This window comes from Camelus bactrianus, chromosome 4 (assembly GCF_048773025.1).
Source record: "Camelus bactrianus isolate YW-2024 breed Bactrian camel chromosome 4, ASM4877302v1, whole genome shotgun sequence".
Taxonomy (NCBI): Eukaryota; Metazoa; Chordata; class Mammalia; order Artiodactyla; family Camelidae; genus Camelus; species Camelus bactrianus.
In genome coordinates this window covers 31626094-31642518 of record NC_133542.1, presented here as the reverse complement: position 1 = coordinate 31642518, position 16425 = coordinate 31626094, and the positions used below count along the sequence as shown (strand labels likewise).

At 33.1% G+C, this 16425-nt stretch overlaps 1 protein-coding gene across 3 annotated transcripts in view; it reads right to left on the bottom strand.

Moving 5' to 3' along the window:
• Positions 1–16425, bottom strand: part of RFX3 (regulatory factor X3) — a 276215-nt gene that overhangs the window by 72484 nt on the left and 187306 nt on the right. For 2 of the 3 annotated variants that reach the window (XM_045504958.2, XM_010967889.3), the window contains one exon: positions 6770–6844. The exons of the other annotated variant lie outside the window; for it this stretch is intronic. In XM_045504958.2, the coding sequence (XP_045360914.1) occupies positions 6770–6844 (75 nt within the window). The remainder of the gene's footprint in view (positions 1–6769; positions 6845–16425) is intronic. 3 annotated transcript variants of the gene reach the window in all.

The following is a 16425-nucleotide window of genomic DNA, read 5'->3' as shown; positions in this document are numbered from 1 at the left end:
ATAAGACAAAGTACTTTTAAAAATAAGAATTAAAGTAGCATTCTGGTCAGGGAACCTTGAAGTTCTCTATGAACCACATATGCATATGGATACATACATGTATATATATCTATTGTCTCTGTAACATATACGACCTTCCCCTATAAAATTTCTTAAAGATTGCAAAAAAAGTTCACTTTCATAATAGCCAAAAAAACTACAGGTCGAAAAGAATTCTTTTGATATGAATGATCTGTAACCTTATTGTCAGTAAACAGGTTTTCCAGAGGCACTCACACGATTTCTGAGTATTCTACATGACTCAGTAAGTTCACTTATACATATTTATTTAGTATAAAGAAATGAGGTAAACTGGGAAATCCAGTTATTAAGGCTCAGACTAGTATTCTGCCTTCAACAGTGGGTCAGTATGTCTCTTCAGCGTTCCTTTTTAGATTTTAAGACTTTGTTGATTGTGACTGAACACAACTGAGGGAGACGACACATAAAACGTGGCAAATCAAACCTGCCTCACCTATTTCATCCTTGTGCCTCAGTAAGATGACTGGGAGATCCATTGTTTCTTCACTTGAATGGTATTAGGAGAGCTCTAGTGAACCGTATTGAACAAAAGTGCTGGCTCTTGCTTTGTGTACATATAATAAAGGTGCATAGAATACCTTCCATTGGTATTCTAAATATATAAGAACATAGGAATATTCTTTGAGGAATTTAATTCCGTGAGATCAAGAAGTATAAAGAAAACACCAAAAAGGGGGCAAACATATAAAAACTGTAATTTTTTTTTGAAAAATAGTAATATTTTGCAACTGAACTAATGAAGTACCCACATCCAGAAGCATGGAACACACAATGCCAGTCACTTAAAAATGCCAAAGACATGTCTATAAGTGTATCTATGTATCCTCATATAATAAAGCATACTGTCAAAGCCAAAATGGTATGGTTTCTTAACAAAAAATAAAAACCCATTAAAAAAATCAAATATTTTTTATTTGCTAATGAACAGAACACACATCTATAAAGGAAACGTTCGTTTGGAGGGTATTTCTTTCAGAAGTGGAAAAATAATCAGTTTTATAATATAAACTTTGTAACCAAATTATACAAACAATAAAAATAGATCTGATGTAAAATACTTTTTAATAAGATATAAAGTAAATGAAAATACTGTTTAATGAATCAGATACAAAATTAAAAATTTCTGTAAACTGCCTGTAAACTATTTACTAGTCTCCTTGCAAAATTTAATTACTTAAAAGTAAAGGCAAATATCTAAAAATGAGCATTTATTAATATCTCAAGATCAGGTAAGTTGTCTTGCATTAAAAAAACTTAGAAAACAATTTGAAAAAGCAAATCCAAAATAAAACACTTCAAGGGTACTATCATAAATTGGCTTTTGTAAAAGTGAAAACTTCCACAAATATTAAAGTTCAATTATAAAATATTTTTAGTCCAAAGATTTGTTTACATATATAAAAATGTTAGACTTTCTTAATCAAAGAAAACGTTCCACACAAATAGGGAGATAATATATAAGCAGAAGTTGGCTTAAAATACTCAAAAGCATATATAATATTCCTCAAGCCCCCAGTAAATAACTTGGAGAAAATGAAGCTTTTATTGGATTGGCTATGAGATCCTCTCAAGTAGCCAAGCAAGTCAGCCACTCTGGACTGGCTGTTTTGCAAACTGATTGTTCTTATTACATAGTTTTTACATTTTAAAAGATTTTCCTTTATTTCTAATCTAGTTTTTAAAAATCTTAGTTTATTTGTAATATATACGTGTGTATAGACACATACACATATGTGTATATATTTCATTATGTATATAAAATAAAATCATTAGTTGGTCTGAAAAATTCCACAGGAGTGGGTCTGTGGGTATTCTGGTGACTATCTTTTACAGTAACAAAGCTACACTTCGTTCCCTGTCCCTTATTTGTAGGAGGAGGAATTTTTATTCCTTGCCAGAAGCCTAGAGGTCCCTTTGGAAGAGCAGAAGGAGGTCAAGTGCAGGTAAAAGCCCTGAAGGATGGAGGTGGCTGTGCTGCAGCCTGTGACTGTTCCCGCTAGGAAGCCTGGCAACAACTGTACCACCTAGGGGCAGTGCTCCTAGAAACTCACTATGGAAGGGGAAACTGGTTTAGGAGCAACTAGATAAGATTTCGAGATTTCACTGGGGATTAGAATCTGCACTCTACATGCCAGTATTTAACCTTTGAGTTTTGACACAGTCATGAAATTGTATATTAGATCTTTGAGTCTAAAACATGGTATAAGGAAGGATTAATTTTTATTACAAGAGAAACTTCACAGTTAAGTGTAACCTGAAGGCGTTATACTCCACGTGCTGCCTGAGGGAAGTTCATGCCTGTTGTAAGATATATTGTTTCCTTGGGTTTTGTGTTTAATAAAACGTAATTGGACACTATAATTCAAACTCTTTAACAGTCAGGAATTTAGAACTATTGCTATTTCTTTTACTATCTTATAAAATATCTTATAAAATATGTGTTTATATTTATGATTTTAAAAGCCCATAAAATACTATAGGAACTTTTAACCTTTATCTTTAAAACCTGATTATTCTACAAATGAACTAACATAAATTCACATAATGGTGGAAACCAAGATAATTGCTTCTTTCAGCCTTTGCATTTAATCTGTATTAATCAGGGTAGATTAAGGAAAATGAACAGTTCCTATTTTTCCCAAAGGGAAACACTGATTGACAAATTAAAAAATAATACATATTGCGTTTCCCCAATTAACATCTAAATGTAACATTTGGCATTTTTTCCCAGATGGATTATCCATTAGGATTAATTTTAAGTTCACTGGTAATATGCATTTTGACAGGACTTATTTCTGTCATAACTTATATTTACAACACAGCGAAGTCAAGAGAAAGTGAGCATTAAAAACAAGATTTTGTTTTGAGCCAAATATATTTCAGTAGCTAAAACCAGCAAAAAATCGTGAAGTAATCATTTGCTGGATTGTGAAAAGTATATAAAATAAATGCCTAAAGCTTTTTATATACTTTAAGTGGAATTTTAAAAATGCACATGCTAAAGCTCATTATGTGAAATTGGGAACAATTAATTTAAGAAAATTTCTGGATTCAAATTTATAGTCTGAAATATCCCAAATTGGACACAATCAAATCATTAAATGCTAATTTATATTAATTATAACAGAAGGAGTATAAAATAAACTTAAGTCTGCAAGAAGAGAATTAAGATATTTTAATCTGATTTAGGCAGACTCATCATTTACCCACAGCATCATCACATGCCTGAAAGTTTAAAAATAAAAAATATTTAAATAAAAAACTGAAAAAAACCTAAAGGGTGCACATGAGGAATTGAGATACTGACCATATATTCTTTCACTCAAATGGTGTGCAGGAAGAAGATCACTGTCTATGTAAAATATTCACACATACACCTATTGAAGCATACTTGATAAGAAAGAATGCACTTATGAGTCCACAAACGCACACATGACTGGCAAGGTACTGAGAATACTGATGGTAAGATAAGGTCCATTCCCTTCTATTACTTGTTCTTACATTTATTCATTTAGCAAATATTTAGTGAGCATCTACTATGTACCAGGCACTGTTCTAGGCACCAAGGATGCATCAGTGGACAAAACATAAAATCTTCACTGTCTTGGAATTTTCACTCATCTATAAATATTTAATTGTCTGCCCATATGATGCTACCACTGAAAAAAGTGTCATTATGTTAATATTGTTAATAGACTAGAACATGGCAATCAGTGCAACTGTCCTCAGTCACAGGTGAGGTACTGTATTGGGTATGAAATTAACAAGTTATACATGCATTTTGATCTGGTTGATAACAGCATGATTATGATGAAAAAAATAGAGCAGCTGCATAAAATACTCTTAAGAATGTGCTGAAAAAGAGGTATAAATTTAATACCTCACTCCATCTTCTAAAAAGTAGAAAGAGAGGCGAAAAACAAGCAATCAAGTTTGACTATACTGGTAGGGGATTATTTATTTGATTTGCCCCCAACAAGAATTTTCTGAATTATTGTGAATAATCAAATATATAAAGAAAAATAGGAAATCCATTCTATTCCATATTGCAAAATGGAAGGACAATAGACTTTCAGCTCACAAATCATAATTAAGATCCCTCTTTAGAAACTAGTAAGTATGGGACAAAATTATCGATATTTCTCCTAAATTTTTCCAAATGAAACTGATTCTTTGTAGAAATTGATAAAGAACTATCATCATAAAGTTGAATTCCTGTCCACTTCAAAGAATCCCACAAACCTCAAATAATTCTATATTATAGCTTTTATAGTAAGGGATAAAGGTAACTGAGAGTTTATTAACATTTAAAATATTAGCCATATTTTGGGGAAAAAAAAAAAAACTCTCCGCTAAATTTTTTCTACACAGTTGAAAATCACCAAGTAGGTTAACAGAATTTAAAATACGTTTAACATATGATCATCTATTGGAATGCATGTAGTAGCTTATTTTAATTGTTTGGATAAATCTAACAAAAATTAAGAGCAACACTAACTTTCCAAGAACAGAAAGGCAGCAGGATCTTCTTACGTGTTCAGGTAGAAACAAAACCTAGCAGGTCAGCAGAAACACTCTTCCCTTCTCCACCATTTATAACCATCTATAGAATCATTTGTGTTTCTAAAGATTTGATAAATGTGTTGTTTTTAAATACTTAATTGTTCAGAGGACATCCAACGAAAGATCACCACTGCTTTAGCAACATTTATTTATGCCAACTCTTTCTATATATTGAAACGCCCCGGGCAGCTGTAAACAGTACGGAAGAGTTGCCATGCTAGTAATAAAAAGTACAAAGCCATAGAGTAACAACATTTATCTGTTGTTTATACAGTTTAATTCACACATTCATTAACATTAAATATTACTTCATGAATTCTACAAGAGAATAACAATTTCAAAAACCACTAACATATTTGAAAAATTTCAAGCAAATCAACAAATGAAAATATATAGAAACTTGTTCTTATAGCTGCATTATCATTCATAAAAATACTAATTAAGATGAGTAACTCAAGTTAAAATTAAACATATCTCATATTTCACTAAACTATACATCCCAGATGAAAATGAGATGTGAATTGAATATCAAAGAACAACTTTTTAGAAGTTTGAAAGTTCAAAAAATGTAACTGGAAACTTAGGGTTTCCTTTTTCTTATATCCCTGCACATTTTTGACTAAAAATGAACAACATTTTCACCTGCCATTTTCAAAACACAAACACCAGATGATCATCATTCCCTCCCCGAAATAATACATCCTAATAATATATATTAAATCAGCCTTTACACATAACCACAGACTCATGCTAACACAGCAGGAATATACTTATGAAACATATAAAAGATTGACATATCGCATACAAATTTTCAGAAAGGGGAAAAATTATATTTCTTAAACTTTCAAAAGAAAGGCCAAAATATATATTATTTTAGAATTTATAATCTATAATTTTCACCAATATTGTAGTCATTCTCCAAGTTGGCTAACCTGTTTTTATTTGCCACGATACTTCCCTTTGAAAAAGAAATAAGACAAACTACTTCATTTAAAAGTAAATATGTAATAACATAAGGAAGTATTTAGTGTTATGTTGGAATATAAAATTTGAATGTTTGAAAATTCACATATTTTAAAAGCATAGTGAAAGTATTTCTTGTAAGCTAAAGGCTTAAGGTTTATTGAAAAAATAATGGTGATCTATTTCACTTGGGTGATCCCATTTTGGACTTTTCAGTCACAAAATATGAGGAAGAATTAAAAATCATAATAATTTATCTCTGAATTTAAGCATATATTGTCAGTTGGGAAGGAAAACTATTACTATATTGTTACTGACATTAATTTAGCAAAAGATCTGTCTGAACAGATTTAAGCCATAGGTCTATTTACTTTTTCCCATATACTCAGAAATCATAACAAAATTTTTAGTCAGCGTTTTCATTGGTTCCCCAAAATTTGAACATTTGATGAAAATGTTTAGAATTTCTCAAAACTGTCATGACTCGTCTTACACTTACCAGTGCTATAGTGATGCTGCATCTGATAACAGCTAAAAGCTTTAAGAAATAGTAACAATAATTCTTTTTTATCTCAATTACTAGCAATTTATGGCTTTTTTAGGGCCTCACTTCTTCTTTTGGCCCAGATTCATTTTTCTTTAGGTCTTAGGATCTGAGGTCAGTCACCTAGGTAGCTGTTTCCTGCTCATCTTATATAGTCTGACTGGTAAATAAATCATTTCGAACAGTTCATCACTGGGTTTGGTGTTAATCTTTTTTTCACTTAAAGAATATTATTGGTCATACAAAGAGACATGATCACCTCTGTCTCAGACATAATGATGCAAATTACAAGCATTTGCTTTGCAGTAAATAAATACCCCACTAGAAAATTTTAAATCAACAGTTACTTTTTACAAATAATTGGCAGCTTGTTACTCACTTAGAAATGTTATATCTGTACCAAAACAGTACAAAAACCTAGTAAAGAAGTATACTGGGGGCTCTACTTTTAGATACTCCAATGCACAAAATTGTCATTAAGTGATACAGAGATCATAAGGGACTGAGAAAGGAAGGTTAAGAAGCAAAATAAATAAATAAATAAAACAAGCCTTTAGAAGCAAGCAACACATGCAGAACAAGCAAGAGATTAGTTTACATGAAGAAGAGGCAACTTACATGGCTGTTGAGAAGAGAGCTTCTGTGAGTGGACAGACCGTCAGACTTTTGCAGCGTCTCAATCGCCATTTCAATCTGATAATAGATGTCATTAAAAAAAGGGCTCAAGACAAGATAGTAATAAAAGGCTCACCAGAGAATTTTTGATAGATTCTTTAAAGTTCAATTTCTTCTTCAATGGTGGCTAATGACTAGCTCTCGCTAAATGTGTATTTCCCCCATCCTCCCCCCACCCCCAGAGAATAACATAAAAATAGCCACACTAATAATAAGCTCGATCACAAAAGCAAACCTTTTTGAATATTCTGTAATTACAATCAGAATGGAGACCTGAGGAGCAGGAACCCCAGTGGATTTCTCTAGTTATGAGAAAACATTCTCGACTTTCATAGTTCAAGATGTGGGATAGTAACCACTCTCTTTCTAAATAGTCTCCCACCTAAAGAGTATTTAATATTTGTTCTATTCTGTCAAAAAGAAAAATATTGCAGATTTTGTGTTTATTTTAATGAAAATGTGCAAAGACACCTTCATTAATGTTCAAAGGCTACTAAATCTACCATCCCTCTCTTAATCCTGTATTAAAATTTGGAAGTGGAGGTCAACACACAAACATTAAGATGTAATCATGGCCCTACATATACTTCAGGATGTGGTGGTGAGACAGAGCTATTAGAAATGATAGCAGAAATGGAGTGGAGAAGAGAAAATAATTCAGAGCCAACAAAGAAAATGGAAAAACCACAGAAACCATCTTGTTCCATGTAATCTCAGTGTACCATGAGTAACCATAACACCTTAACTAAGTAGCTGGTGCCAATAATAAATGAGATGTGCTCTTGATAACTTCATATTTAAAGATATCTCTCAGCTCGCAGCACTACAGCACGTACTGTAAAATCAGGTTCTGAACACCCTGTATTTGATTACTGGATTCTATTAACAATGTTAACCAAAGTTAAATTAAAAAATCACATGATGTAAGAAAAAAATCATTTTTTAAATTTTGCCACTCTGATCAAATCAACAATTCCATATAAGTAGTTATAAAAAATTTCATGCTTTCAGGTGAAGTTAACTTACTTTACATTGGCTATGGAAATTAATGATGCTTTGAAATTTTAACATACTGCCTCCTCCCACCAAAAACAAAAGATAGACGGCAAAATCCATAGCAGAGAAAGTCTTTATTTTTCTATCAAGTTTCCAACTTCTTTATGGTGGAATACTTTATATACAGAATGTTCAGTCTCAATTATATCAACATTAAATATAATTTTCTTGGGAGTTAGTAGCTTTAATTTTATTTTGTGTTATTTCCCCAAGTTACCGGTTCTTCTTCCTTAGAGTTAATAAAATGTAATATAGAGAATGTTAGATGAGAAATTATTAAAAAAAACTTAAAATATATATTAAAGTAGTTCATAAGATGATATAATACAATTTAATGTATTATTAAATTTTTTTAGATCACAAAATTAAGTAAACTGGCTTCTAAAACACTCTCTGTCAGATGGAATGTTGAGGTAGTTCACCATTATACTTGAAAATAAACTGAAGTGATACTGTACAAACCAAAAAATATACATGGAAAAAGAAATGTAAGCATAAGTAAACAAACATTTTACCAAAATGTTCAGCTGTGAAACTATAAAGGACCTCAGTATTACATCTCTTGAAAGGGAATCAAGTGCTCTTATTTTCAAAGAGAAAACATACATCAAAAATCAGCTGAAAAGCCCCATCCTCATGTGAATTTAAATCACTTCTAGGAAGAATTTGCTCAAATCTCTAATTTGCTAAAAGCCTATATTTTATTTAAAGTCTGAGTGTGGACAATCTGGGGCTAGATTTCAGTCTACTTAAATAAAAATAAAATGATCTGTATCTTATGATTTTGTAGGTTTAGATGAAAGACAAAATATTATCAAAAATATAATATCTGAGCAACAGTGAGGGAGAAATCCATATCCAGGTTTGTTTATCAGCAATTTTAATTTCTTCGTGACAAAAGGATTCACGGTTTTTGTTTTTGACAATTAAAAAGAGAAAACGGTAAATAAACATTGTCCATTTTTTCCTTATACTAATTAAGCTTCAGACTATGAGTATAGCTTAGTTCAGTAAATTATTTTTCAAAAAATAAGCTAAGGTACAACACCCAGTTGTATTTCTCACGAAATAATCGACCTAGAGTGGAGTCACCAGTGGTGCACCTCCCCTCTAACGCTAAGACACATGGCGTTTGGGAGGTTAGACTGGTTCATGATGACCCTGGACTACTGCCTCATAATCAGATGAGAAGCTATGGCAACTCCTTTGAGATCAAATGGTGGGATGCTCCATTTGAGATGAGATGCTCAGCCTGGAAAGACAGGCTTATATAGTGTATTAAGTGAGGTGACTGGAGTAGACGAGACTTAGGAACTCCCTATGTGAAAGCGCAAGTAAGAAACTGATGTCCCTTCCAGCAGCCATGGGCACATGAATTCTTAGAAAAAAATCAGTCTTTTCTGGAAGATAAAAATAGATCCTTAGCAATATACTTGGGATGAATTAAAACCCTCCAGATCCACCAGCTAAAACAGGATCCCCATGCGAATGGGAACCTACTCTGAGGGCGGTAATCAGCCAGAGATAGAAACCCTTGGTCCAGCACTACTGCAGACACACTTTCAGAAACTGGAGAAGAGGATTTTTGCACTGTGTTTAGACATACCACTGAAATAGTGGAGGGCTGGCAGGCTTCTGGGGTAGAAAACTGATAGAGGTCAATGAAAAGTTTTCCAGCCTTAGGAATTACAAGTGGGCTCAAGCCTCCGATGCTACCCCGACACAATGCCTGGCAAATGAAGAGTCAGAGCTCAGGTAATGGGGACAGCTTGCGACATTCAAAGGCTAGGTTTCTTTCTGATCACACGCTAGCAGGAAGATGAGAAGATGTCTCTGCAGTGCGCCACATGACAGGGATCTCTGGTCCATAATTTGAAAAATCAGACCTGGTTGGAGCATTTGCTGGAAGTAGTTTACAATGAAGACTATTCAGAGAAACTGAGACTTGATCAGAGAGTGCATGGACACCATGAATTCTGCTGTGAGTGAAGCTTAATTTGGGTGAAGAAACAGAGGAAGGTAACACCAGTTGCTATGAGAAAACGTCTGGGTTTGTGTCACCAGTTAGGAATTGGAGAATTAAAGTAAATACAGGTGTGATTCAGGTCCCCAACCAAATGTTGAATTCTCAAACAGAATCACAGGGGATGGTATAAGTGATTTCCTTCATTTGGGCAAAAGGCTCTCCATCCTAAGTCTGTAGTGCTAGTTAGAGACTACACCAACTATTTTTCCTTCTGGAATAGAAAGTGGCATAGCCACAAATGGGATAAAAATATGACCACATGGCAACAGGCAGAACTTAGTTCTTACATGGTAGATTCAAGGAAAAAAATTCGTAGGCTCTGTAAGGCAGAGGAAGCCTCTATTTGTTCTGAGTACAGAAAAAGTATGCATGTCTGTGGCAGAATGCAACAGTGAAGGAAATCTTTCATGACTTCTCAGGAATTAGGATCAAAAATTCAGTAGAGGCCAGGGAGAGGCTATATTTCATATTCAGGAGGAAAAAGATATAAAGCTCAGTAGAACTCCTACAAAGATACTAAGAAGGACCTGATGGGGGATAGATAACACAGTATGATGAACGTGTGGTCTAAAACTCAGGCTGCAAACTCTTATCCGGTGGCTGAAATGCTACCGCTGCCTCATTGGAAGAGAATCTCCAAGCACTCAATTGAGGTCATGAGGGTTGAGGCTCATAAAATATCCAAACAAGAATCAGTGTCCCCAAAAGCAATTCAGAAAAGTCACACTCAAGCCCTCAGGAAAAGGGAATGGGCAAACAGAGAAGAGAGGTTAACTGATGTCTGGGCATTTAGCAAATATTGTGTTTATATTCTCTCTTCCCAAGCTCAAAGAAGAGATCAATATTGCACTTTTACTCAGGCAGCAAATACTTTTAAAGAGAAAAATGTAACAAGAAAAAAATCATTTCCCCCATTATTTATAATTCTCCATTGTTCTCTACAATTGTTATGTAGAGTTCCCCAGTGTCTGTTATGGAAGGAGAATCCTTATCATAGGATAGCCCCTTGTTTTGCAGAGTTGCTACCAGGCTTAAGTGCTCTGCTGAAGGGTTGAGAGATTTAGAGGAGACAGGGATCCGAGAAGACTGGAGGTGAATGCTCTTTTGCAGAATGAATGGACAGATGGCAGATGACAGGTGGTGCAAAGAGACTTTGGGTGACTGTGCTCTGGAGAAGGTGATGCTAAACCCTCATCTCTTTCCTCTACAAAATCTTTAGTAAAATCAACGCCACTCACAGATACTTCAGGTATAAGTAATTAAGACAGGCTGGAGCACAAGATTCACTTACAGGCAGTTGACAATGTCAAAAAGGTAAACCTCAGCTTCAAACTCAGGGAAATGTGGAGAGATGCTGAGTCTTCTGCATGAGTTACATGCGGGCAAAAAAAGAGGCTCCCTGTACATGTAATTTATATATACATTTATGCACATCTATGCAATGGCCCATAGAGAATATCATATAGGTGAATAATCAGGATTTTCCCTTAATGCAAATATCAACCAGTCATTCCATTACATACTAATAAGACAAAAGGAAAAAGAATGATTATATCATCTTATTCATCGCCTTTATAGGTCAAGGCATATTCTCTTGACTCTGAAATGGCTTTTTAATCTTTTTTAAAGACTAAAGGTCAAGACTGATATATTCAACTACCACCATAATTAAAATTGGTCTCATGGTAGAAATTACTTCCTTTCTAGAACTGTTTAAGAAAGTGATTTAAAAACAGAAGTAATAGTATAACACTTTACGATTTATAAAGTCTTTTTACATTAATTCTCATTTGATCTTGACAACAACTCTGTGAAATAGCAAAGGTAAGAAATATTAGAAAGATTAGAAAATTTAGGCTCTCTGGGATTTAGGGACTTTCTTGAGATTACATAAGTATTAACTATGAGTTTGGAATCCAAGTTTTATCACTCTATGTTCATCACCATTTCCATTTTATATAAATGTAACATAAATATAAATCAACTCTATTTAAAGGGTGATTTTGACGTCTTAAGTATTATTTGGATTTTTCATTCTCTTGCATTCCAATACTACCCAATCTTTAGGCAATTTTGCAATTTATATTAGTAACATAATCAGAAGATAAGAGTAATTTTGGTGACTGTAAAATTGATCAATTTAAAGCATGTTAACATTTATGATTTAAAAAATAATGTTGAGAAAGAAAATGAAACTACCCACTTAAAGGAAGTCTGGGGGCTATTTGTGGATTTCCACTTTTGCCTTGGAGGATTAGGTTCCTTTCAGTGCGGGAAAGGGCTCCATTACCCATACTGTAAACCTTTATATTCATAGAAGCACAGTGCCTGGTCAACAGTGACTGCTCAATAAATGTTTGAGAGAGAGAGTGATAAGAAAATAATCCAGACTCTAATTACATGAATACAAATACAAAACATTCATCTTCACTCCAAAATACTGAATAAGAATGGCTTTAGAATCTTTACTAAATTTAACACAGGTTTTCATTCTCTAAACTTTTAACAGTCTAATAAAGGAGGACTTTTTCTGAAACCTAGGATCAAGGTTTAATTTGAATTGTGATAACTCATAGACTATCTTTATACTGGGCACATAAAGGGCTATTTCAGTTAGAAGCATTTGGGAAACATGATCAAATAGACACTTGATAATGATTAAGAGCTTGCCTAAGATTTTTTAAAATAATAAATCATTTTTTAAATAGATAATATATTCACATGCCTCCTACCTTTATTTCTTCATGCATTCTTGTAGAGATATCTTTGTAGCTTATATAAGCATATACAAATGTATGTTTCTATTTAAATGCACACATACACACACACGCTTGCTTTTTCATTTAACAGCATGTATAGAGATCTTTCCCGACCTACCTACCTACCTATCTACACACGTAAATACACATACATAGACTGCCTCACTCTTTTTAAAGGATGTATAAAATTCCACTAAATAGACAAATGCATGAAAATGTATTAACTATTTCTCAGCTGGTGAACAAATTAAGGCTTCTTCCAATCTTTTCCTAGTACAAATAACACTATAATGAATATAGTTGTTTGTGCAATGTATCACATGTGTAAGAGTATCACTCTCCACATCAAAGGCTATGTGTATTTTCAATTTTGACAAAAATTTACGTATTGCTCTCCAATCCTGCGCCAATTTAGATTCCTTTGAACAATGAATGAGACTGCCTGTTTCTCTACACCTTTGCCAATGCTTACCAGCTTTCTCAGCTTTGCCTGTGTGAGAGATGAAAAAAACGGTATCTTTTTGTAGTTTATTATTCATTTTCTTTTCAGTGGACTGCTTGTTTAAATATTTTCCCCATTTTTGGTCTCTTTTTCCTGATGGTTTTATAAGAGTGATCCATATAGTATTTTTGTAACTGAAGTACAGTTGATTTACAATGTGTTAACTTCTGGTGTACAGCATAGTGATTTAGTTGTATGTGTGTGTGTGTGTGTATATATATATATATTCCTCTTCATATTCTTCTCCATTATAGGCCATTACAGGGTACTGCATATCGTCCCCTGTGCTATACTGTAGGACCTTGTTTACCTATTTTATATACAGTAGTATCTGCAAATCCCAAACTCCCAATTTGTCCCTCCCCACCTCCTTTCCTCTTGGTAACCATATGTTTGCTTTTTATGTCTGAAGTGTGATCTATATATTAAACAAATTAGTTCTTTGAAAATAATATTTCAAAATTTTATGCCAGGTTGCTGTTTCATTGTTACCTTTGTTTGCTGTGGTTTTTGTCATATGGGATGTTTTTACTTTTATGCAGTTGATTATATCAGTGTATTTTTTGTAGTTTTTGGATTTTATATCATGCTTCCCCACTTAAGAGAATAATAAATCTTTTCCATGTGGAATCTAAAAAAAACCAAACATAAATACAAAACAGAAACAGACTCATAGACGTAGAATACAAACTTGTGGTTGCCAAGGGCGTGGGGAATGGGAAGGGACAGACTGGGATTTCAAAATGTAGAATAGATAAACAAGATTATACTGTATAGCACAGGGAAATACACACAAGATCTTGTGGTAGCTCATAGCGAAAAAAAAATGTGACAATGAATATATGTATGTTCATGTATAACTGAAAAATTGTGCTCTACACTGGAATTTGACACAACATTGTAAAACGACTATTACTCAATTAAAAAATGTTTTAAAAAAAGAGAATAAAATTTTTCCATCCAAATGAAATTAATTTTATATAAGGAATAATGTATAGAACCAATCTAATTTTCTTTTCTAAGTAGTTATCCTGTTGTTCCAACGTCATTTACCAATAATTCGTCATTTCTATACTGACAGGCAACGCCACCTTTACCAAATACTATATTTCTATATGCATTTGGCCTATTTATGGTCTTTAGTCTATCACTGGTCTATACCTGTGATTCATATGCCTAGACAATTCTGCTTTTTTAATAATATGTTTGAATAACTGTTATGGCTGTTTACATCCCACTCCACCCACCATTATTTTTCTTTTTACAAATCTTTCTTCACTATTCGTGCATGTTTATTTATGTAAGCAGCCTTCCTTATAGAAGAAAACATCTATTGGTATCTTGATTGGGATCATATTAAAAATTTTTAAGTTAATTTAGGGAGATCCAAAATGTTTGGTACTGAAGCTTCTTTTTCAGTTATTCAAACTTCTTTCTGTGGCCCTTAGGAACTTCAAAAAGTTTTATTCAGCAGCTGGATCTTGCATGTATATCGTTAGTTTACTCTTGGCATATTTTGAATTTATTACAAATGAGATCTTTGCTTATATTATTTTTTAACTACTGTCACTTACCTCTAGAAAAGTTACTGATTTCTTTGTATATTAATTTTGTACTAAGTCGCTAAGTCTCTGTACTAAATCTTTGTACTAAGTCTTATTATTTGTTATAGTTTTTCATTTGATTCTCTATGATTTTTATCAGGTATACAGTCATACCCTCTGCAAATTCTGACCTCTTTATTTCCTTTCTATTTTTGTATTTTATTTCCTTCTCTTTTCTAGCTGCATCTCTCCTACAATTTTAAAAGCACAATTAAAAAATCACATTTTCCTTCCTCACAAGGCAGATGGGAAAAGTTACATACAACTTATAACGAGTAAACTTAAAATAAATGAGTTACATTATTTTAACATTCTATAGTTAGATTACAAAATTCCTAGCCCATGACCTTTTTGGGTGCCAACAGCTATAATTTTTTTAAATATAGATTTTAAAACAAACCAGATATTTCTTTGGCCAATAAATATGTCGTTATGCATGCTGAAAAGATCATAACCAAATCACATGCTTTTGGAGGACGAACTCATAAACACGAGAGCATGGAGGAATTCCCTCCCATCTGAGAATTAATAGTTGGTCATAGGCACTGTGCTGAATTTTCTCCTCATTATATTAAAAGACAGGGCAGTGGAACAGGCGTCATTACAATTTTATGGGTCTAATACTGACTCATACAGAACTCATAGATGACAGTGTATTTTAATTTGCCACCAATACATTTCATATTTTACCTGGATTACCTAGTTTCTATGAGTAATTTTTTTCCTTTAAAACCCATACTAGTTTCAAACTAATAAATTAACTTGGAATTTGATTTTATCAGTATAAGGATCAAGCAAAAGTTACACAAGAGGTCACCTGGAATATAGTTTACTTCCCTATTTTTAAGTATAATTTATAAATATCATTAAACCTTCCTAATCCAGATTTTGGATGAAATAGAATCTAGTCATTTCTGGCATATTGCAACACATTTGTGTTCCAAAATGCTGTTTCATTATGAAATTGCTAAAAATTAAAATAATCCATTTTATTTTACTTTAGAAATTTAAGGGTAATCCATCAGCTATGCTCAGGAGGGGCTGAAGGCCCCTGTCGTTCTGTTTGTCTTAACCTTCTGGTTTATCAAGATTTCTAGGAGTGGAATGGCTTACAGGTTTAACCATAAACTTACTGCCTGTAGATCTTATCAGCTTCAAGGCTAGAGCAGTGTGAAACTGACTGACAGCTGAATGGAATACAGAAGCACTGATGAAGACTACGAGTCACTCAAAGTCCCTTTTTATTAAGTGCTTTGAAAATGAGGTCCCAGAACCTTCAGTCAATTTAGGATTTAGCACAGAAAGCAAAAGATTCATGGCACATCGAGGAGTTTTGTTTGGTTGTCCTAGGGAAAATGGGACACAGGAAAACAGAAAGTCCTAAGATCATAATGCACATCCACACTTCTGTCAAAATAAGTGGAGAAAGCAGTTTTGTTTGGCTTTTATTTTTTTAAATCATTGAGGCTAATTTTAAAACTAAAATAATAACTTAAAATAGATATTTATTACTTCTATAGTATATAAAATAAAAGATAACTGTGATTTATGTATAATTTATTACATTTCTAACAAAAAATTTTCTTCCAAGCATATCTTTATATAGGACGATTAGATAGAAATTTTCATTTCACGTGACTATATTGTTTTTC